General features: G+C 34.7%; 1 protein-coding gene across 1 annotated transcript in view; it reads right to left on the bottom strand.

The window, feature by feature from the left end:
* The window catches only part of DPY19L2 (dpy-19 like 2), a 96450-nt gene that overhangs the window by 37378 nt on the left and 33058 nt on the right, over positions 1-26014 (bottom strand). Inside the window, exons 9-13 of the mRNA XM_040260205.1 lie at positions 24894-24993; positions 10772-10849; positions 9943-10029; positions 4217-4276; positions 300-380 (exon numbers count right to left, since the gene is read on the bottom strand). Of these exons, the coding sequence (XP_040116139.1) occupies positions 300-380; positions 4217-4276; positions 9943-10029; positions 10772-10849; positions 24894-24993 (406 nt within the window). The remainder of the gene's footprint in view (positions 1-299; positions 381-4216; positions 4277-9942; positions 10030-10771; positions 10850-24893; positions 24994-26014) is intronic.

Below are 26014 nucleotides of genomic sequence, written 5' to 3'. Positions count from 1 at the left end.
AATTAATCAATAACTTGCTAAACAAATTATTTGTATTTTAACCAAAATGTAAACAACTATTTAACATAAATTTTTCCAAGAAGGTTTAGTCACCATTCATTAATGTATTTTTTTCTAAGTGGGCTGAAAAAAATCTACAGGATTTTAGTACTGACTCTGCCAATAACTAGCTTGGGACTTTGAAGAAGGTACTCAGCCTCCATAAAATATAGAGGTTTCATTTTAAAAGAGATGGTTTCAAAGTCTTCTCCAACTATGCATTTACAGAACTTTTAATATTCTAACTAGAAAGTACTTACATGGTCTGAAACACCTAAAATTTTAGATGTCAGAAATTTCAAAATGATTGTTCCAAAAAACCAAGCACTACCTTGAATTACCTAGAAAATAAACAAAATAGATAGAAGTCAGAAGACTAAAAAGCCCTTTCTCTTAGAAATGATTAATAACAAACATTCTAATAACAAGTCCTAAGTGAAAGGGAAACACAAACTTGAAGAATTTTTTTTTAAATAAGGTAATGAAAACTACATACTAGAAACTAAGGAATATATGTAACACAGTAATCAGAAGAAAATGGATGGCCTCAAAAACTTTTATCAATAAAAATATGGGGGAGAATGGATACATGTATATGTATGGCTGAGTCCCTTTGCTGTTCCACTGAAACTATCACAACATTGTTAATCAGCTATATCCCAATGCAAAATAAAAAGTTTGTAAAAATTAGAGTAAAAATAAATGAAAAGCCTGACTCAAATACTTAGACAAAAAAACAACAAAATTTAAAAAATAAAAACACATGAAAGGAAATACTCAAGAGAAAAATAGTCAATTATATTTATACCTATGTGTATCCATTTTGTCATCCTTTATTTCTTCTGAATGTTCTAAGATTCTTTCATCATTTACTTCCTGCTTCAAGGATTTCCATTTAAGGGTTGCTCTACTGAAAACAAATTCTTAGTTTTCCTTCATCTGAGAATATGTTTTACTTTCCTCTTCATTCCAAAAAGACACTTTCACTGTATATATAAATTATCATTCACAATTCTTTCCAGCATTTTTCAAATGCTGTGCCACATCCTTCTGGCTCCCATACTTATAGAAAAGAAGTCTGGTATGATTGAAATCTGTTTGGGCCTAAAGGTAATGTCCCATTTCTCCCTATCTGTTTTCAAAACATTTTCTTTGCCTTTAGTTTGCAGCAGTTTATGATTGTGCCTTGACATGGATTTTGTTAGCTTTATCCTACTTTGGATTCAGTGTTTATATATATATACATACATACATACACACATACACAAGCATACGGCTACTTTTGAGTTGCTAATCTTTTGTATTTTAGATCCATGGAGTAATTTTTAGTATAGATGGAATTTAAAAATCTAAGTTCATGAGTAAAGTGAAGTTGAAAGTAAGGTTGCTCAGTCATGTCTGACTCTTTGCGACCCCATGGACTACAGCCTACCAGGTTCCTCTGTCCATGGGATTTTCCAGGCAAGAACACTGGAGTGGGTTGCCATTTCCTTCTCCAGGAGATCTTGCCAACCCAGGGATTGAACCCAGGTCTCCCTGAGTGTTCATAAGTAAACCTAGGCTTAACCATACTGTTCATGCCTGACCTTCAGTTCAGTTCAATCGCTCAGCCGTGTCCGACGTTTTGCGATCCCATGAATCGCAGCACGCCAGGCCTCCCTGTCCATCACCAACTCCGAAGTTCACTCAAACTCACGTCCATTGAGTCAGTGATGCCATCCAGCCATCTCATCCTCTGTCGTCCCCTTCTCCTCCTGCCCCCAATCCCTTCCAGCATCAGAGTCTTTTCCAATGAGTCAGCTCTTCACATGAGGTGGCCAAAATATTGGTGTTTCAGATTTAGCATCAGTCCTTCCAATGAATACCCAGGACTGATCTCCTTCAGAATGAACTGGTTGGATCTCCTTGCAGTCCAAGGGACTCTCAAGAGTTTTCTCCAACACAGCAGTTCAAAAGCATCAATTCTTCAGCACTCAGCTTTCTTCACAGTCCAACTCTCACATCCATACATAACTACTGGAAAAACCATAGCCTTCTTGACTAGACGGACCTTTGTTGGCAAAGTAATATCTCTACTTTTCAATATGCTATCTATGTTGGTCACAACTTTCCTTCTAAGGAGTAAGCGTATTTTAATTGCATGGCTGTAATCACCATCTGTGGTGATTTTGGAGCCCCCAAAATAAAGTATGACACTGTTTCCACTGTTTCCCTATCTATTTCCCATGAAGTGATGGGACCAGATGCCATGATCTTAGCTTTCTGAATGTTCAGCTTTAGATTACTAGTAAGATTTTATTTTCCTTTTTGTAAGGATTTACATTCCTTATGATACACACAGAGTTCCCCTTGGGTTTTGAGTAAATTTCAGCATAAGCTCAATTCAATATTTACCTTGCAACTAAAAACTGAGGTCTCCCATTAAGCACTGAGTTTGCTCCTATTGAGGAAAACTGTAAGTGAATCACTTAGGCCTAAAAGTACTTGTTTAGGCTTTATGTCATAAATATTTATCTTTGCTAAAGATACACAGAAGCTAAAAATAGAGAATACCTAGTACCTAGCAAGGGGAAAAAGAGTCTTTCTTCCAACTTACCATATGATGGTAAAGAATATTAAAATTAGGGTTTGATCACTCATAAGTGACAATTTTCCTATACATTGTTTTACTATCATTCAATTCAAAAACATAAGGATTTCCTTGTTTTAAAATTTCCCAATTATGACAGAATAAGATATGCAACATAATCGTTATTCCATAGGCATGTAAGAATTATTTGGAGTAATAAAATAGATGTTTTTGTAAAAAAAAAAAAAGTGTCAGTTCAAAACAGTTTTGCCTTTTCTTTTACTCTTTTCAAAAAAAATTAGCCATATAAAGCAAGAATATCTTTTATGCTGTTTAGATGACTATGATGGTTCATTTCTCCCTTTTGCAAGAGACTGGTGGTATTAATTATATCAGTTTAAAAACATATATATAAGCTGAATATTCATAATATCTTTTCTCTCATTCAGATTTTTGTTTCTTTGAAATTCTTGAGTTGAAAGCTTTTTATTCTTTCTGATCTAAAACTGAAAATATACAAGACAATAAACTTTCCTCTGAGCACAATGTTGGCAGAATCCCCTAAATATCCACAGGCACTGCTGATTTGCTGTCATTTTACAATGATTTGTAATTAAAACTTTGCTTTTCTTTTGAGTTCAATTATTAAATAAAAATCTTTAAATTTTCTTCTGATTTCTTGGTTTAATCTTTTAAAAAACAGGCATTGCCAATTTTTCTAAAATAAAATAAACTCATACATCATATATTAGAAACGTAATGTGATTCAATAACTTAAGTGTATTTTCATCATGGTTATGGGAGAATGCTTCCAGTAATGAGAAACTGGCAACTCATCCCATTTTGTTCATTTGCATTCTGAGTAGATATTTACCTTATATTTTCCAGTTTTACCATAACAATATATAATATGTAATCACACAGTTCTTCTATATGGCAGATTTTATTTTTTAGAAAGAGTACATTAAAGACCCAGAGAAAAAGAATGTTATCTGCTTGATATTATAAGAGGTAAGTCATCGCAACACCTACCTAATAAAATACTTACTTTACTTTGTAACATAACACACAAGTATAAAGGTGACCTGGGCCACTCATTTGTACATTTGGGAACAAGTGAAACAAAGATCAGGTAGTGGCTGAGTTGAAATTAAAAAGGGACTGTAAGGAAAATGTTAAAAAGACAAAGATAATAAGAATCTAAAGATGGAAAATGAAGGAAAGATTGATGATGAATAAATGCAGAAAAAACAAACAGGGACAGCAGAGACAGAACTACAGATTGAGTTATGTTGAAGAGAAGGTTACTAAGTCTAAAGAAAAAAAAAAACTCAAAGCAAATAGAAAAAAAAAAATTAAAAGCCAGGTAGTAGGGCTATAGCAGAATGAAAAGTAAAGAACAACGGCCTGAAAGTAGTGCTGAAATAAATGAACTAACTTCTTGAAAAGGACTTGTAGGTGTTACTAAGGACTATTTTCCATCTTGTGAAAGTAGCTTTAATATTTATTAACTATAAATCATTCAATTCTTAAAGTACATTATTTGTATTCAGTTTATAGAAATAAAGAAGGATTTGAAGAAATTGTGGTAAAAATGTTGAACCTTACCCAAAAGTGGAGTTCAGATACTGCAAATCTTTGAATTTTATTTCTCTTTAGAATTATCACCTAAAATGCATATGATATAAAATAAAATAATTAAATAAAATTAACATTTATATTTTATATGAATGATACATTTCAAAAATCATGTAGCCAACCCCTTCTACCTTGGTTATCACCAGATGTTTTCCTTCATTGTTGATTTTTCTGAATTTGGACATGGAAAATTTTGAGGGGTGTGAGAGCCAAATGCTTTCTGTGCCAAAAAGTTGACTCTAGAATCAAGTTAATTCCTCACTAAGTTACTTGGGATGTTTTATGTATGAAAACTCCTCTGAGGAGGCAGATGGTGTGGGAAAGGTACATTCCATGCAAGTGTACACAGAAGTTACCCAGCAAAAGGAGCATTCTTCCTCTCCAAACTCCCACATATTTTAAAATGTTAAAAAATATGTCTAACCGAATTTATAAGAAAGAAAAGGTACTTATCAGGTGCCAAGGAAAGGAGGTGATTTTTAAAAACTAAACCATTAATTAGGAGAGAACCTATGACAGTTTTTAAGGAGGTCTGTAGACCAGAGTTACAGGGTTACAAATGTGAGCTTATATTAAAAGGGAGGGCAGCAGAAGTAACTTGAAGCTATGTAAGGTTAATTAAGACTCATGCAGACAGCTGGGATCCTCAAAATCCCTGGGATCCTTGATGCTATCAACTAAATATTTATATCCCTGTACAAATCCATATGTTGAAATGATAATCTCAAATGCAACATATTTAGATGTGGAAACTTTGTGAGGTAATTATATAACATTATGAAAGTGGGAACTTCATAGATGGGCTTAATGCCTTTCTAAGAAGAGACATAAAGAAAATCCCTTTCTCCATCATGGGAGGACAAAGCAGATATCTGTCTACAAATCAAAAAGAAAGCTCTTACCACTTACTACATTAGGTGACATCTTGATCTTGCACATTCCAGCATTTAGAATTGTAAGAAATAGATTTCTACAAAAGCTACCCAGTCTGGTATTTTTATTATAGTAGTCTAAACTGACAAAGATGTACAGGGACTAGGAATACTTCTACTACTATCTCTGCAAGTTGGTAAGGTATTTGTTTATTCTCAAGTTGGTATTGAAAAGTAAAGGCTCCAAAGAGAAACAAATCTTAGGCCTGTGTATTGTTTAGATCTGGAGGAGAATTTTCTATCACCTATTTGGCCCAAGATGAACCAGATTTCCTGAACTTCCAACAACAGAAAAATATAAATGTACCATATTATACAATGCAAAATTGCTTGTAAATGCAAAATACAAGAAATAAATCAAGTGCTCAGACATAGGACAGTGGTTAAATTATCTATAGAATATGCAGAAGGGAATACTTACTATGAAATTATAAGGAAGGTTGAAGATCTCCATCCAGAAAAGGTTACTAAGTGATACCCAGGATAGGTTGATAAATCAAAAATGCAAAAAACTATAGTATGCTACCTTTCATGTCATTAAGAGGGGTTATGATTAAATATATATGTAATATTTATTAGTACAAAAAAGAAAAAAGTAAATGGGTAAACTAGAAAACCAATGAGCTATCTCATAAGAAATAGGGAGGGGACATCCCTGGTGAAGTCCCTGTGGTTAAGAATCTACACTGCAATGCAGGGGACGCAGGGTCAACCCTGGCCGGGGAACTAAGATCACATGTGCCTCAAAGCAACTGGGCCCCCTCGCCACAAACGGAGAGTCCATGTGCCACAGTGAAAGATGCCACATTATGCAATGAAGATCCTAGGACCCAACACAGCCAAATACATAAATACTTTTTTTAAAAGAAATAGGCAGGACCAAAGTAAAAAGAAAAGTGGAGAGAATGAGGTGGAAGAGAGGAGAGAGAGTGGTATTTTTCTGAGTATAAGATGTATATTTCTTATTCCTAGAAACATGGTACTTTTCACCACAAAAATAATTAAAATCAATCAAGAGGGAACTTTTGCTTGTGGTCAAAGTTGGTACAACAGGAAAGAAATTTACTTTCCCATATTTAACAACTGAACACAAGCAAAATAGGTAAGAGACTACTATGAACAATTAAATGTCAATGTATTATATTATTTAAAAAAATGGATCCATTTCTAGAAGCATATAATCTACCAAGACAGAATCATGAAGGAAGGAAAACTCTGATCACACCTATAACTAGTAAGGATATTGAATCATATTCAAAAATCTCTCAAAAAACAAAAGTGGGACCAGTTGGCTTTACTGGTGAATTCTGCCAAATATTTCAAGAAGAACTAATGTCAATCCTTCTCAAACTCTTCCAAAAAATTGAAGAGAAAGGAATAACTCCAAACATATTACATAAAGTCAGCATGTTTCTGATACCAAAGTTAGACAAGGACACTACAAGAAAACGAAACTATAGACCAACATCCCAGATGAACACAGATGCAAAAGTTCTTATCAAAATATTATCAAACCAAATTTAACATCACATTAAAGGATCAAGGTCAAGTGATAATTATCTTTGCAATGCTAGGATGGTTCAGCATAACAAGGGATAAAAATCACATAATCATTTCAATCAATGCAGAAAAACATTTGATAAAATCTGACACCCTTTCATGATAAAAACTCTCAACAAACTAAAGGGAAATTATCTCAACATAATTAAGATCATATCTGAAAATGCCATTGCTCACATCATACTCAATAGTGAAAAACTAAAAGCTTTCCTCTAAGATCAGGAACAAGGAAAATGTAAAATTATCTCTGTTCACAGATGGCATCATCTTAAATGTATAAGACACTAAAGATTCTATACATACACACAGTGTTAGAACTACTAAGTTCTGCAAAGTAGCAGGGTACAAACTCAATAAAGAAACTATGTTGTATTTCTAGACATTAACAATGAACTACCTAAAAAGGAAGTTAAGAAAATACTGCTATTCACAAGAGCCTAAAAATTATAAAATAGTAAGGATAAACATAACCAAAGAGGTGAGAGGTTTATACACTGAAAACACTGTTGAAAGAAATTAAAGAAGACACAAATGGAAAGACTGTAGCTGTCTTTCTCTGTCTGACTTATTTCACATAGTATTATGTCAAGGTCTACCCATGTTGTCACAAATGGTAGGAAAATCTTTAGCTACTATTTCCACTGCCTTTCATAGAGCCAGACTGATATCTAATATTATAATATATTCCTTTCATGTGAAGGACCTTCTTTAATATTCCTTTTAGTGTAAAACTGCTGGTCATAACTCTTTATTTTGCCTTAATTCTTGAAAAACATGTTTGCTGAATATAGAATTGTAGATAGCATTTTTAAGTATTTTAAAGATGTTGCTTAACTGTTTTATTGCTTGTATTTTTTTCTTATGAAAAATCTGACATCCTTACTCTGTTCTTCTATATTTAATATGTCTTACTTCTCTTACTGCTCTTAAGATTTTATCACTGACCTTGAACAAACTGATAATATGCCTTACTATATAGCTTTATGTTTCTTGTACTTGAGATTCATTGAAATCCTTCATCCAGAAGATCATAATTTTCATCAAATTTGGAAAAATTTTGGTCATGATTTCTTCAAATATTTTTCTACCTCCTCCCAACTCCATTGATTTAGACATGTACTTTTCATATATAAACTGTAACTGGGGGATTAGAAGATCAGAATTTTGCAATCCTTATTGAATTAATGAATCTGGTACTAAGCACTGGAGGCTGTGATCATAAAAAGAGAGGTACCAGATAATAAGTGCTTTCTGCTTAAAGAACAATACTATAGACTTGCCAAAGGTATTAAACTTGAACATGTCTAAGCTTTAGATTCAAGTATTAATACAGAAGACAAAGAAGATGTAAAGCTGCCTCATAATGACTCAGAGAGTTAAATCTAGATCACAGAACCCTTCACATGTGCAATGACCCAAGTTTTTCAACAAATAAATATTCCAGGAAGAAAACATAGAGACGTATTAGAAGCCTGTAGATTAAAAACAGAAGCTTGATAAAATTGTAAGGAAAAGCTTGGAGTGATCAAGCAATCTTGACCATAGCCAAGATAGACGCTACTGTTTTAGAGCCCCTCTAGGTCACATGGAGGGCTTCTCGAATGGTTAAGAAAGTTCTGGCTTTGATGTGATGGTATTTTAAGGATGTATAACAGTCCTTAAAAACAGTATTATTAATACTTATCAGTATTAGTCAGTATATGAAATATTGGTTTTATAAAGTTTTCTACATCTGCTATATTTTAAAATAAAAAAGGTTTTCATAAAAAGAGGTGGATGAGCAGAATATAACAAGTTCTCTACTCTGTAATGCTGAAAATGTTTGACAAAATGCTGAAAAGAGCCTGTGTTTTTTGGAGATAGAAAGAGGAGAGCTTACTCACTGTGAGGCAAAAAATAAAAAAAAAAGTATGGGGAGATAAAAATGTTAAAAACCTAAATTTCAAGAATGTGTGTGTGTGTGTGTGTGTGTGTGTGTGTGTATATATATAACTGAGTCACTTTGCTCTACAGCAGAAATTGGCACAACATTGTAAAACAACTATACTTCAACTTTGAAGAGTGGGGGAAGAAACCTTAAATCTCGAAAGATTCAATCAATGCACCATATATGGAAAAGTGCTGTATTTTGGTATTTCTGTATTATCATTTTCTGATCACTGTGGAAAGGGAATATCCCAGGAACATTCCAGTGAGGGAGAACATTCCAAGTACTGGCATATGAACATCAAAAGTGTGACTATAAGGTAATAAAACTGATTTACTGAACCACCATTCCAAATACAACTTCAAATGAGAGTTATTCCATGAAAGTAAGTTACATGAGGAGACTATACACTTATTCTAATTTATGTTGCCATTGCTCAAAACAGTTTGAAACTCCTTTATAAACTTTATAATTCAGAGTTTATTTCCTTATGGGTGCAAGAAAATCGGTCTTATCACTTTATTGTCACACTATATTTTGATCAAGATCTGTATTATCCAGTCCAATCACCCACCTTAGTCATAAGACTTTGGTCGTTTCCAAAAATCAAATCCACCCTTGAAAGACGAAGATTTGCCACCATTGAGGATATTCAAAAGAATGTGCCACAGTCTGTGAAGGCAATTCAGAGGAATTCCAAAAATGCTTTGGGCAATGGCAGTGTCACTGCAGTAAGTACTTAGCCTACTGAAGTGACTTAGAAGGAAATAAATAATTTTTATCATAAATTATGGCATATTTTAAAAAGTAAGTCATTACTTTATTATTTAAAAATAGTTACTGGGGTATTGGCTTAAAAAGGTAATATTATTATTATTACCTTATATTATTTTTTAAGGATGAGATAAAGAAAAGCATTATCTCGGAAAAACTTTTCTTGTGAGTAATAATCCAGAAAGGGCCCTATTTGTTCTTGTTAATTGTTGTGCTCAGTCTTGTCTGACTCTTGGTGACTTCAGAGACTATAACCCATTAGGCTCCTCTGTCCATGGAATTTTTCAGGCAAGAATACTGGAGCAGGTTGCCATTTCCTACTCCAGGGGATCTTCCCAACCCAGGGATTGAACCCACATCTTTTGCATCTCCTGCATCATCAGGCAGATTCTTTATCACTAGTGCCACTTGGGAAACCCATTTATTCTTTCTAACCTACATTAAATGGTTAAAATTGCTACTTGAAGGTAAAAAAAATCTTTATGAGCTTAACAAACACTCACCAACGTTATTACCAGAGATGAAGAATAGTAAGAAGATAAATACATTGGATTTCCAAACATGAATACAAAACAAAGGAAAACTGAAATCTGAAAATTGAATAAATACATTTTATAGTTATTAGATAAATATCATAATGCATACTTTGTCTACAAGGATACAGTCATTTCTAATATAAACTTTATTTGCATAGAATATTAATAAATAGATCTTGACCAAGTGATAACAATTTCAACACACTGACAGGCTCTAAGTACCTTCAACACCATAAATACTATATAACAGAATTTAATTTTTTTCTCATTTGCAACCTGGCACAAAGAAAAAACAATTATTTCTACTGATTTAATAATGTAATGATATAAAAAGAAAGACTTAGTTATAAGTATTAGTTTTCTAATCTGAGTTTTGTTAAACTACTTGAGAACTTCTCTCAATAAGGAAGTTTTATTTTACATTCTTATTAAAGATTTTCATTTATTTTCTTAATGGAGATGTGTTTGGAAACTAATATAAAAACAATAATGGAAAAACATTTACAGTCATGCAAAGTATTAAAAAATCTCAGGTCTCAGAGAGAAAAGGCAGTTTCAAAAGTAGCAACAACAATAATAAAACAAAAAATTTTTAAGTTTCATTGAGTACAAAACATCTGCAGTCTAGTTGAAAGCAGAGTTGCTCTAATATGTCATTCAGTTATCCTTCTATAATATTATCAACATCATATGTATTAAACACTACCTGAGAGGAGGTAAATAAAACAGTCAGTTCTATTTTATAAACTCTGAAATCTTATTTTAATATATGACTTATAAGTATTTAAAACTTTACCATGTTTGCATGAATTATCTTTTGAAACTTGTTTGGCTCAATGTACCCCACAATATACATAGGAAATAATGAGGCTATCTGAAATAAAAACATAAAAAAGCAGAAGTGAAAAAAATGTAGAAAAGCATTTCCCTATTCATTAGCAAAGTAATTGTAAGAGGACAGTCATATTTCTAATAATTAAAGTCAGAATAATGTGAACCAACCTCCTCACTAATGACTGGAACAGCTCAAAAAAATACTAAAACTACCTGTATGAAAGGCTTCCCAGTGACTCAGTGATAAAGAATCTGCTTGCCAAGCAGGAGACATGGGTTCAATTCCTGGCTTGGGAAGATACCCTGGAGAAGAAAATGGAAACCCACTCCAGTATTCTTGCCTGGGAAATCACATCGACAGAGGAGCCTGGCAGGCTACAGCCCATTGGGTTGCAAAAGAGTCAGACATGACTTAGCAACTAAACAACAACAACCTGTATGAAAGCCACAGACTACTAATAAGGTGTAAAAGAATTAGGAAGCTAAGAGCAGAGAAAAGATAGAAATCTACACAGATGAGCATGACATTTTGGATCACTTTTCTTCCAGAGGCATCTGCCAATTCCATCAGTAGCAGATGCCTGCCAGCTGAGAGGCAGTTGAGAGGTTTCTACATACTCAGCAGTCAAGTAATCCCAAAAGTGAGATCCCTGCTAAGTCCTCAAGATTTGGTTTGGGACTTCGAAGAGTTATACTGCAAGCGTGAGTGCTCAGCCACTCAGTCATGTCTGACTCTTTGCAACCCCATGGCCTGCAGCCCCCAGTGTTCCTCTGTCCTGATATTCTCCAGGCAAGGATACTGGAGTGGGTTGCCATTTCCTCCTCCAGGGGATCTTCCCGACACAGGGATTGAACCCATGTCTCCTGTGTCTCTGCATTGGCAGGTGGATTCTTTACTGCTAAGCTGCCTGGGAAGCCCCTAGATGAGAGGCAACCAGAAATCAAAGCATCGCTCCAAAATACTGAATCCCATCTTTGAATTATCTCATTCTCTGATTGCAGGAGTATGATTAAAGATTGTAAGTCCCTGTATTTGCCTGCTGGAAGAAAATTTACTTTTCTCTGAAAGAAGTGAATATCATCTTAGTCTCAGAATAACTCTACTGAACTCAAATTGTTCATGTACAATGTCCAATACCATATCAAAACTAATCAGATATAGGAGGAGATATGACATTATCACTAAGACAACAGAAACAGATCTAAGAAGAATCTAAATCTAGTTCAGAGGTCAGCAAACTTTTTATGGAAAAAGCCAGATAGTAAATGTATTATGATTTATAGGCCACATACAGACTCAACTCTATATTCTTCTATGTTTTTTAAACAACATTATAAAAATGTAAAAACTACTCTTAGCTCACAAACCACTCAAAAACATGTCTGGTATCATCAGACATAGACTTTATGTTTCACATATGCACACAAATAATACAGAAGATTGAAAATTCCAGGAGGGTACTGAAAGCCATAAAAAATAAAATAAAAATGTACAACTAGTATTACAATAATCATTAATAAGAAGTCAAAGATGGGTTTAAAAGCAGGTGAAACACAAGCAAAAAAATAAATGATAAATTGGAAGATACACCAGAAGAAAGTATAAAGTGACAAAAGGATGAACAACATATGAAAGAACTTAAGAGACGTAAAACATACAGTGTAAAGATCATACTTTACATCTCAGAAAGGGTTGAGGGATTTATACTTAAAAGACATTATACCTGAGAAGTTCCCAAAATCTACAGAAAAAAAAAAAATCAAGCCCTGATTCATATAGTATTACAAACCCCCAGCAAAGGCTAAATAACAAATAAAACCTAACCACACTTAGACATGTCGTAGTAAAAACTGCTTATAACCAAAGGCAAAGAGTAAACACTTAAATAGAGTATGAAACTGACTTTAAGACTTACTATAAAGTTTCTGTAATCAAGACATCACGGTACTGGAGAAAAAATAAACAAACTGACCAAGGGAATAAAATAGAGGGTTCCAAAACAGATCCACACAATCACAGGCAACTGAGCTTTGACAACAGAGCAAAGGTAATTCAATGGAGAAATGACAGTCTTTTCAGTAAAATGTGCTGGAAGACTTGGACATGCATATATTAAAAAAAAAATCTAGATCTATACATTACGTCTTTCAAAAACTGACTCAAATTTATCTTAGATTTAAATGTAGAACACAGACTAAAAACCTTCTAAAAGATAATACAGGAGAAAGTCAAGGTGATCTTGTTTAAGGATGAGTTTTTAGATAGACAAGCATAAGCATGATTCATGGGAAAAAACTGATAAATTGAGCTTCCTTAGAATTAAAAATTCCAGCTCCACAAAAGACACTATAAAAAAACTAAAAGACAAGCCAGGTGTTGTGAGAAAGTCATTACATAACTCATATCTAATAAAGGTCTAGTATGTAAATACTAAGAACTCTCAAAACTCAGAAATAAGAAAACAAATAACCCAATTTAAAAATGGGCAAAATATCAGAACAAATACCTAATCAAAGAAGATATGCAGAGGGCAAATAAGCACATATAAAGATGAGAAAGATAATACTACATTCAGTTCAGTTCAGTTCAGTCGCTCAGTCGTGTCCGACTCTGTGACCCCATGAATCGCAGCATGCCAGGCCTCCCTGTCCATCACCAACTCCCGGAGTTCACTCAGACTCATGTGCATCGAATCAGTCATGCCATCCAGCCATCTCATCCTCTGTCGTCCCCTTCTCCTCCTGCCTCCAATCCCTCCCAGTATCAGAGTCTTTTCCAATGAGTCAATTCTTCACATGAGGTGGCCAAAGTACTGGAGTTTCAGCTTTAGCATCATTCCTTCCAAAGAAATCCTAGGGTTGATCTCCTTCAGAATGGACTGGTTCATCTCCTTGCAGTCCAAAAGACTCTCAAGAGTCTTCTCCAACACCACAGTTCAAAAGCATCAATTCTTTGGTGCTCAGCTTTCTTCACAGTCCAACTCTCACATCCATACATGACTACTGGAGAAAAACAAGATACTGCAACACACCTATTAGAGTGGCTGAAATTCAAAAACTTGACACAACTGGCAATTTCTTACAAAATCACTCTTACCATACAGTCCATCAATCACAATCCTGGGCACTTACCCAACTAAGCTGAAATCTTTTGCCCACTCAAAAGCTTCACATGAATTTTTACAGAATCCCAAATCATGTTATTTGGTGTCTAGTCATGACCTTTTCAAGAGGTGAATGGATAAACAAACCGTGGTACATTCAGACAACGGAATATTATTCATCAGTGAAAAGAAACAAGCTATCATTTCATGAAAAAACATGAAGGAACCTAAAATACATATGGCTAAGTGAAAGAAGACAGTCTAAAAAAAGTGACATGAGAGGCGGTCCTAAGATGGCAGAGGAATAGGACAGGGAGACCACTTTCTCCCTCACAAATTCATCAAAAGAACATTTCAAAAAAAAAAAAAAGAACATTTCAAAGCTGAGTAAACTCCACAAAACAACTTCTGAATGCTGGCAGAAGACATCAGGCACCCAGAAAAGCAGATCATTGTCTTCAAAAACAGTGAACCTCTCTGGGTGTCCCTCAATGTGGAGAAACTTTTCATCTTTAACCTGGATGTTTTATCATCAGTGCTGTATAGATGGAGAAGTCTTGAGGCTACTGTAAAAATAAACTGAAAACCAGAAGCAGGAGGCTGAAGTCCAAATCCTGAGAACATCAGAGAACTCTTGAATCCAGGGAACATTAATCGATAGGAGCTCATCAAACGCCTCCATACCTACACTGAAACCAAGCACCCACCCAAGGGCCAACAAGTTCCAGAGCAAGGCATACCACACAAATTCTCCGGCAACACAGGAACACACCCCTGAGCTTCAATATATAGGCAGCTCAAAGTTACTCCAAAACCACTGACATCTCATAACTCATTACTGGACACTTCATTGCACTCCAGAGAGAAGAAATCCAGCTCCACCCACCAGAACTCCGACACAGGCGTCCCTAACCAAGAAACCTTGACAAGCCACTGATACAACCCCACCCACAGTGAGGAAACTCCATAATAAAGAGAACTCCACAAACTGCCAGAATACAGAAAGGCCACCCCGAAAACAGCAATATAACCAAGATGAAGAGACAGAGGAATACCCAGCAGGTAAAGGAACAGGATAAATGCCCACCAAACCAAACGAAAGAGGAAGAGATAGGGAATCTACCTGATAAAGAATTCCAAATAATGATAGTGAAAATGATCCAAAATCTTGAAATCAAAATGGAATCACAGATAAATAGCCTGGAGACAAGGATTGAGAAGATGCAAGAAAGGTTTAACAAGGACCTAGAAGAAATTAAAAAAGAGTCAATATATAATGAATAATGCAACATATGAGATCAAAAACACTCTGGAGGCAAGAAATAGTTGAATAACAGAGGCAGAAGATAGGATTAGTGAAATAGAAGATAGAATGGTAGAAATAAATGAATCAGAGAGGAAAAAAGAAAAATGAATTAAAAGAAATGAGGACAATCTCAGAGACCTCCAGGACAATATGAAACACTCCAACATTCGAATTATAGGAGTCCCAGAAGAAGAAGATAAAAAGAAAGACCATGAGAAAATACTTGAGATAATAGTTGAAAACTTCCCTAAAATGGGGAAGGAAATAATCACCCAAGTCCAAGAAACCCAGAGAGTCCCAAACAGGATAAACCCAAGGCGAAACACCCCAAGACACATATTAATCAAATTAACAGAGATCAAACACAAAGAACAAATATTAAAGGCAGCAAGGGAAAAACAACAAATAACACACAAGGGGATTCCCATAAGGATAACCCCTGATCTTTCAATAGAAACTCTTCAAGCCAGGAGGGAAGGGCAAGACATACTTAGAGTGATGAGAGAAAATAATCTACAGCCCAGATTACTGTATCCAGCAAGGATGTCATTCAAATATGAAGGAGAAATCAAAAGCTTTACAGACAAGCAAAAGCTGAGAGAATTCAGCACCACCAAACCAGCTCTCCAACAAATGCTAAAGAATATTCTCTAGACAGGAAACACAAAAAGAGCGTATAAACCCAAACCCAAAACAATAAAGTAAATGGCAACGGATCATACTTATCAACAACTACCTTAAACGTAAATGGGTTGAATGCCCCAACCAAAAGGCAAAGACTGGCTGAATGGATACAAAAACAAGACCCCTATATACGCTGCTACAAGAGACCCACCTCAAAACAAGGGACACATACAGACTGAAAGTGAAGGGCTGGAAAAAGATATTCCACACAAGTAGAGACCAAAAGAAAGCAGGAGTAGCAATACTCATATCCAATAAAATAGACTTTAAATCAAAGGCTGTGAAAAGAGACAAAGAAGGCCACTTCATAATGATCAAACGATCAATCCAAGAAGAAGATATAACAATTATAAATATATATGCATCCAACATAGGAGCACCGCAATATGTAAGACAAAAGCTAACAAGTATGAAAGGGGAAATTAACAATAACACAATAATAGTGGGAGACTTTAATACCCCACTCACACCTATGGACAGATCAACTAAACAGAAAATTAACAAAGAAACGCAAACTTTAAGTGATACAATAGACCAGTTAGACCTAATTGATATCTATGGGACATTTCACCCCAAAACAATGAATTTCACCTTTTTCTTAAGTGCTCACGGAACCTTCTCCAGGATAGATCACATCCTGGGCCATAAATCTAGCCTTGATAAATTCAAAAAAACTGAAATCATTCCAAGCATCTTTTCTGACCATAACGCACTAAGATTAGATCTCAATTACAGGAGAAAAACTATTAAAAATTCCAACATATGGAGGCTGAACAACACGTTTCTGAATAACCAACAAATCACAGAAGAAATCAAAAAAGAAATCAAAATATGCATAGAAACGAATGAAAATGAAAACACAACAACCCAAAACATATGGGACACTATAAAAGCAGTGCTAAGAGGAAAGTTCATAGCAATACAGGCATACCTCAAGAAACAAGAAAAAAGTCAAATAAATGACCTAACTCTACACCTAAAGCAACTAGAAAAGGAAGAAATGGAGAACCCCAGTGTTAGTATAAGGAAAGAAATCTTAAAAATTAGGGCAAAAATAAATGCAAAAGAAACAAAAGAGATCATAGCAAAAATCAACAAAGCCAAAAGCTGGTTCTTTGAAAGGATAAATAAAATTGACAAACCATTAGCCAGACTCATCAAGAAACAAAGGGAGAAAAAATCAAATCAATAAAATTAGAAATGAAAATGGAGAGATCACAACAGACAACACAGAAATACAAAGGATCATAAGAGACTACTATCAGCAATTATATGCCAATAAAATGGACAACGTGGAAGAAATGGACAAATTCTTAGGAAAGTACAACTTTCCAAAACTGAACCAGGAAGAAATAGAAAATCTTAACAGACCCATCACAAGCATGGAAATTGAAACTGTAATCAGAAATCTTCCAGCAAACAAAAGCCCAGGTCCAGACGGCTTCACAGCTAAATTCTACCAAAAATTTAGAGAAGAGCTAACACCTATCCTACTCAAACCCTTCCAGAAAATTGCAGAGGAAGGTAAACTTCCAAACTCATTCTATGAGGCCACCATCACCCTAATACCAAAACCTGACAAAGATGCCACAAAAAAAGAAAACTACAGGCTAATATCACTGATGAACACAGATGCAAAAATCCTTAACAAAATTCTAGCAATCAGAATCCAACAACACATTAAAAAGATCATACACCATGACCAAGTGGGCTTTACCCCAGGGATGCAAGGATTCTTCAATATCTGCAAATCAATCAATGTAATTCACCACATTAACAAATTGAGAAATAAAAGCCATATGATTATCTCAATAGATGCAGAGAAAGCCTTTGACAAAATTCAACATCCATTTATGATAAAACCTCTCCAGAAAGCAGGAATAGAAGGAATATACCTCAACATAATAAAAGCTATATATGACAAACCCACAGCAAACATTATCCTCAATGGTGAAAAATTGAAAGCATTTCTCCTAAAGTCAGGAACAAGACAAGGGTGCCCACTTTCACCGCTACTATTCAACATAGTTCTGGAAGTTTTGGCCACAGCAATCAGAGCAGAAAAAGAAATAAAAGGAATCCAAATTGGCAAACAAGAAGTAAAACTCTCACTGTTTGCAGATGACATGATCCTCTACATAGAAAACCCTAAAGACTCTACCAGAAATTTACTAGACCCAATCAATGAATATAGTAAAATTGCAGGATATAAAATCAACACACAGAAATCCCTTGCATTCCTATACACTAATAAAGAGAAAGTAGAAAAAGAAATTAAGGAAACAATTCCATTCATCATTACAAAGAAAAGAATAAAATACTTAGGAATATATCTACCTAAAGAAACTAAAGACCTATATATAGAAAACTATAAAACACTGGTGAAGGAAATCAAAGAGGACACTAATAGATAGAGAAATATACCATGTTCATGGATCAGACGAATCAATATAGTGAAAATGAGTATACTACCCAAAGCAATCTACAGATTCAATGCAATCTCTATCAAGCTACCAGTGTTATTTTTCACAGAACTAGAACAAATAATTTCACGATTTGTATGGAAATACAAAAAAACCTCGAATAGCCAAAGCAATCTTGAGAAAGAAGAATGGAACTGGAGGAATCAACCTGCCTGACTTCAGGCTCTACTACAAAGCCACAGTCATCAAGACAGTATGGTACTGGCACAAAGACAGAAATATAGATCAATGGAACAAAATAGAAAGCCCAGAGATAAATCCACATACCTGTGGACACCTTATCTTCGACAAAGGAGGCAAGAATATATAATGGATTAAAGACAATCTCTTTAAGAAGTGGTAGTGGGAAAGCTGGTCAACCACTTGTAAAAGAATGAAACTAGAACACTTTCTAACACCATACACAAAAATAAACTCAAAATGGATTAAAGATCTAAACGTAAGACCAGAAACTATAAAACTCCTAGAGGAGAACATAGGCAAAACACTCTCCAACATAAGTCACAGCAGGATCCTCTATGATCCACCTCCCAGAATACTGGAAATAAAAGCAAAAATAAACACATGGGATCTAATTAAAATTAAAAGCTTCTGCACAACAAAGGAAACTATAAGCAAGATGAAAAGACAGCCTTCTGAATGGGAGAAAATAATAGCAAATGAAGCAACTGACAAACAACTAATCTCAAAAATATACAAGCAACTTACGCAGCTCAATTCCAGAAAAATAAATGACCCAATCAAAAAATGGGCCAAAAAACCAAATAGACATTTCTCCAAAGAAGACATACAGATGGCTAACAAACACATGAGAAGATGCTCAACATCACTCATTATCAGAGAAATGCAAATCAAAACCACAATGATGTACCATTTCACACCAGTCAGAATGGCTGTGATCCAAAAATCTACAAGCAATAAATGCTGGAGAGGGTGTGGAGAAAAGGGAACCCTCTTACACTGTTGGTGGGAATGCAAACTAGTACAGCCACTATGGAGAACAGTGTGGAGATTCCTTAAAAAACTGGAAATAGAACTGCCTTATGACCCAGCAATCCCACTGCTGGGCATACACACTGAGGAAACCAGAATTGAAAGAGACACATGTACCCCAATGTTCATTGCAGCACTGTTTATAATAGCCAGGACATGGAAGCAACCTAGATGTCCATCAGCAGATGAATGGATAAGAAAGCTGTGGTACATATACACAACAGAGTATTACTCAGCCATTAAAAAGAATACATTTGAATCAGTTCTAATGAGGTGGATGAAACTGGAGCTGATTATACAGAGTGAAGTAAGCCAGAAAGAAAAATACCAATACAGTATACTAACACATATATATGGAATTTAGAAAGATGGTAATGATAACCATGTATGCAAGACAGCAAAAGAGACACAGATGTATAGAACAGACTTTTGGATTCTGTGGGAGAGGGAGAGGGTGGGATGATTTGGGAGAATGGCATTGAAACATGTAAAATATCATATATGAAACGAATTGCCAGTCCAGGTTGGATACATGAACAGGATGCTTGGAGCTGGTGCACTAGGATGACCCAGAGAGATGATATGGGGAGGCTAGTGGGAGGGGGGTTCAGGATTGGGAACTCATGTACACCCATGGTGGATTCATGTCAATGTATGACAAAACCAATACAGTATTGTAAAGTAAAAAATAATAATAATAAAATAAAAATTTAAAAATAAATAAATAAAAATTAAAAAGTGACATGATATATGATTCTAACTATATGACATTTTATTCTGGCTGTATTTTATTTCATTAAAAATTGCAGAGCTCAACTGTGAATTACAGTATTAACATTTCTTGTATTTTAGATGACTGCATTCACAATAACAATTATGACTGGACCCAGGAATTCTTTTGTTTGGGCCTTTGAAAAGTCCCATGCAACTTAACATTCAGCAGTGATCAGATTATGGATTTGTTGTAGAAGTAGAACAATGATGGATAATTCATTTAAGATTTCCAAAGAGATTTTTATTTCAAGAAGTACCAGTTGGAGATGGTTGATGACTTCCAAATAACAACCAATTTACCTGAATATAGTTTCCTTGAATTTTGCTTATAACTTAATTGCTTGGAGCTTAAAGTACAGTTTTCTGGAAATGAGGCTATAAATTCAAATCTATTCAATGGATACCAGAGGGCCAATGCTATCTTCACCCTAAAGAAACTTACTTGCTGGTGGTATGGGGAAAAAGGCAAGGACACAAATGTCTCAGCAAACCTCTTTTTAACACATTATCAAGTGCCTCATGGAGCAAGCTCAAGCAAGGCCATAGAACCTCAGAGTCACAGAATGCATAAATTGTTACAGGTTTATTCTATTGATCAACTACCCAGAACTCTATGATTTAACTTATAAAGAATTCAAAATTATTTTTGTGGAAACTCAATGAGCTACAAGAAAACACAGAAACACAATTCAATGAAATTAGGCAAACAGTATGTGAACAATATGAGAAGATTAACAAAGAGATTAAAATTATTTTAAAAAGAACCAAACAAATTCTGGAACTGAAGAATTCAATCAATGAAATGAAAAATGCAACAGAGTATCAACATCAGAAGAGACCAAACAGCAGACAAAACAGCGAGTTAGATAGGAACTCTTGAAATACTCTGTCAGAGGAGAACAAAGTAAAAAACAATGAAAAAACAGTGAAGAAAGCCTATGTGATCTATATGAAAACATCAAATGGTCAAACATCAGAATCACTGGAGTTTTATGAGAAGAGAAAGAGAAGAGGTAGAAAGTTTATTTAAAGAAATAACAGTTGAGAACTTCCAAACCTACAAAGAAATCTGGACATTCAAGTTCACAAAGCTAATAAATCACCCCATCACTATGACTCAAAAAGACCTTCCCTAAAGCATACCATGATGAAACTGTCAAAAATCAGAGACAGAGAGAACCCCAAAAGCAGCAAAAGAAAAAAAGAAGTTGCCATTACACTATCAACTATAGAAATCAAAATAGTACGGCTCAGGAATAAATAATATACATACCAGTGGAACAGACTGAGTGGCCAGAAATAAACCCATGTATATACAGTCAACTAATATTTGACAAAGACACCAAGAATACTTAGGGGGAAAGATAGTGTCTTAAATAAATGGTGGCAAGAAAACTGGATAGTCACATAAAATTGGACTTCTATCCACATCATTCATAAAAAATAATTAAAATGGATTTTAAAGACTTAAATATAAATCCAGATGCCACAAAACTTTTAGAAGAAAACCTGGGAAATAAGCTCCCTGACCTTGGTCTTTTCAATGATCTTTTGGATTGTAACACCAAAAGCACAAACAACAAAAGCAAAAATCAACAAGTGAAACGACATCAAACTAAAAAACCTCATGCACACCAAAAAAAAAAAAAAAATGAAAAGGCAACCTATGCAATGGGAGAAAATACCTGCAGAGCATATATTAGGTGAAAGATTAATATCTCAAGTGTATAAAGAACTCTATGACTCAATAACAAAAAAAGATTAAAAATTGGCAGAAGAAAAATGAATATTTTTTGAAAAAAGACATCCAAATGGCCAACAGGTACATGAAAAGGCACTCAACATCACTAACTATCAGGAAATGAAATCAAATCCACAATAAGATATCCGCTCACACGTATTAGAATGGCTATAATCAAGAAGACAAAAGAAAACAAATGTTGGTGAGGATGTGGAGGAAAGGGAACACTTGTGATGCACTGTTGAGTTCAGTTCAGTCACTCAGTCATGTCTGACTCTGCGACCCCATGGACTGCAGCAAGCCAGGATTCCCTGTCCATCACCAACTCCCAGAGCCTACTCAAACTCATGTCCATTGAGTCAGTGATGCCATCCAACCATCTCATCCTCTGTTGTCCCCTTCTCCTCCTGCCTTCAATATTTCCCAGGATCAAGGTCTTTTCCATTGAGTCGGTTCTTCACATCAGGTGGCCAAACTATCAGAGTTTCAGCTTTAGCATCAGTCCTTCCACTGAATATTCAGGACTGATTTCCTTTAGGATTAACTAGTTGTACTGCATACTCTGTTAGTAGAAATGTAAACTGGTGGAGCCACTATGGAAAACAGTATGGAGGTTCCTCAAAAAATTTAAAATACAACTACCATATGAGACAGCAATCCCACTTCTGGGTACATATTCCAAAGGAAATGAAAACAGAATATTGAAGACATCCCTGCACATCTATATTCACAATAGCCAAGGTATGAAAACAACCTAAGTGTCCATCAATAGATGAATGGATAAAGAAAAAGTGTATACACACACACACACACACACACACACACACACACACACTATGGAGTAATACTCAACCATGAGAAAGAAGGAAATTCTGCCATTTGCGACAACACAGATGGACCCTGAGGGCATTATACTAAGTGAGAGAATTCAGATAAAGACTAGGTTGGCCAAAAAGTTTGTTTGGTTTCTGGTAACTTCTCACAGGAAAAAAACCAAATGAACTTTTTGGCCAACTCAACACTTCATATCACCTTATGTGGAATCTAAAAAAGCCAAACTTGTCAAAACAGAGAGTATAATGTTGATTGGGGGCTTGGGGTAGGGGAATGAGGGAGATGTTGGACAAAGCATATAAATTTGCAACTAGAGGATGAATCGCAAAGAGTCGGACTCAACTGAGTGAGACTGAACTGAGAAGATGAATAAGTCCTGGAGATCTAATGTACTGCATAGTTATTACAGTCAGTACTATACTAGATAAGCCACAGTTGCTAAGAGACTAGATCTTAAATGTTCTCACCACAAAAATGAAATAATAATTATGTGACTTGATAGAGGTGTTAACACTATGATACTAACCAGGTGATAATCATATTGTAATATAATAATGTATCAAATCAACACACTGTACACTTTAACTTTACAAAATGTTAATAATAGCTCAATAAAAAAAATTAAAAAAATAAGTCTAGTTCATCTTTTGAATGGATAAAAAATCATTAAGGCAATATCAAAATTACCCAAGGAACTAAACAGTTTCATCAGCACCACCAAATTAATACATTTGCTTGTAAGGAAATGATGTACATTGGAAATCTATTCTACTATGTTGGCATATGCAAATAATGAAAACCATAGAAATTCCGTGTTATTAATACTTAGATCAAATATAAGGAAGTAGGGCAGAGTGAATATTCTAAATATGCTTTAGACATGTGGCATAAACTAAATTGAGATTATAACTTCATTTTTTATAGACAATTGCACATACAAAAGATTCTTGGAAGAATTTCTCACTGCCAATAAAGAATATCATTACACATTACCAGTGTTTGTCAGTTAAGTGGAAAGGAGTTCTAACAAAAATTCATAGTAGGAAATTTCATCAAAATTGATCTTTTACTCTGCTTCTCTGGTGGCTCAGATGGTAAAGAATCTGACCACAGTGCGGAAGAACCAGGTTTGATCCCTGGGTCAGGAAGATACCCCAGAGTAGGAAATAGCAACCCACTCCAGTATGCTTGGCTGGAGAATTCCATAGACAGAGGACCCTGGTGGGCTATAGTCCATGGAGCCAGAAATAGTTGGCAACTGACCACCCGATGCGAAGAGCTGACTCATTTGAAAAGATCCAGATGCAGGAGATTGAGGGCAGGAGGAAAAGGGAACGACAGAGGATGAGATGGTTGGATGGCATCGCTGACTCAATGGACATGAGTTTGGGTAAACTCCGGGAGTTGGTGATGGACAGAGAGGCCTGGTATGCTGCGGTCCATGGGGTCCAAAGAGTTGGACATGACTGAGCAGCTGAACTGAACTGAGTGACGAACACTTTCACTTTCTGCTTCCCCAGCTCAGTTTCTTGCCATTAATTACTTAGTTGTTTGGGGTAACAGGATATGGTCTCAGTTTACTCCATAATATCAAGATTAAAGCTCTGAGAAATGGTGTCCAGTAAGATTCTGCTCTTCATACAAAACAGCCAACATTTAGCTGGATTAGAAGCAGAAATCCCCTAGCATGAAGAGTTTAAGTGGCCCTTATCAGGTTATGCAGATTGGCACCTAAAATGATTACTCAGGCAAAAGGAGAATCTACAGGTAGAATTACAGAGATCACCTCAAATACCAATAGGAAAAATTATGGATTGAAATAAGAGCAAAAATCCTGTTTTATAGGTAATATCTGCCTAACCAACACATTAACAGAAGGTAGGATTACATAATTTTTAAAAAATCAAACATGTATGTCAACTTTATAATCATTCAATATTTTGAAAATCTATTAGGACACAAATATAATCATATTTAAAATTTCTCCAAAATGATAAAGAACATTTAAAAAAGAATGCATATATGTGTATAACTGAGTCACTCTGCTGTATAGCAGAAATTAGCACAGCACTGTAAATCAACTATACTTCAACAAAAAATTTTTTTCAGTGGAAACAACCAAGTATATCTTGCATTCAACTTAAATAAGTTTAAAATCATCTTACCTGTGTAAAAAGTATAAACTGAGCAAATTGCCAGGGAAGCATAAAAGCAACATTGGAAAGGCAGAGTACAATAAAGTGCCTTCTACTATTGTTCCTGGTCCTTAATGAAGAGAATTGACACCAATAAGTTTTACTATATATAAAAGTAGCCTACCATTGAACTGAAAGACTGGTTGCAAAATGTTAAAATCTAATTATCCCCTTACCTTTGATGTAAGATAACAAAATACAGTTAACTTTTAAAAGCATATTAAAAGGAACAAAATATTTGAATTATAAAAACACTTATAATAAAACAATCAAAATTAGCTTTAAATAAGATATTGTATCTAGTTTATCAGTAAGTATTTTAAACATATAACACAATAATTACAGTCATTATTTTTTAATTAACTTTTAATGGAGTATAATCCATAAAAAAATGAATCACACTTCTGTATACCTAAAACTAATACAATACTGTAAAACAACTATATTCAACTAAAACTCTATTTTCCTTTAATGATGTATGACATTAGACATTTAATACTCCAGCAAGAAGGTCAGAAAATAGAATGTGGACTGACTTTGCATACCTTGAGATATTTATATTATATGAACAGCAGTAGCTTTCATATACCACCACTTTTAAGTTTTGAAAAATGTTAAGTGCTGGTGAAATTATAAGCTAATGACTAAGAGAGAAATTTAAAGGTCAGTTTCAACAATGACTTCAAAGGAATGATTCTGGAATACAATTAAACTAATGCATATTGAAATTTAAACTGTCTATTTTTCCATTATGAGATATATCAGTAACCAATACCTTTTACCATATAAGACGTTAGTATCTTTTAGAATATGAAAAAAAGAAATGCAAACATTTTGTGTAAACTATAAAACACTGTTATTTTTCTAAAGGTGATACACTAGTATAATATGGTACATAAATTTTCAAAAGTAAAAATTGTAATGATCATACTGTTTAGTAATATATCACAAAATATATTAAGTACTCAGTTATGGTTATAAAATAAAAATTATTTTTGACTAAAGTCCATCCTAAAGGAAATCAGCCCTGAATATTCATTGGAAGGAATGATGCTGAAGCTGAAACTCCAATACTTTGGCCACCTGATGCA

This window comes from Oryx dammah, unplaced genomic scaffold (genome assembly GCF_014754425.2).
Source record: "Oryx dammah isolate SB20612 unplaced genomic scaffold, SCBI_Odam_1.1 HiC_scaffold_18, whole genome shotgun sequence".
In the NCBI taxonomy this organism is placed as follows: domain Eukaryota; kingdom Metazoa; phylum Chordata; class Mammalia; order Artiodactyla; family Bovidae; genus Oryx; species Oryx dammah.
This window is presented reverse-complemented; position numbering and strand designations above follow the sequence as displayed.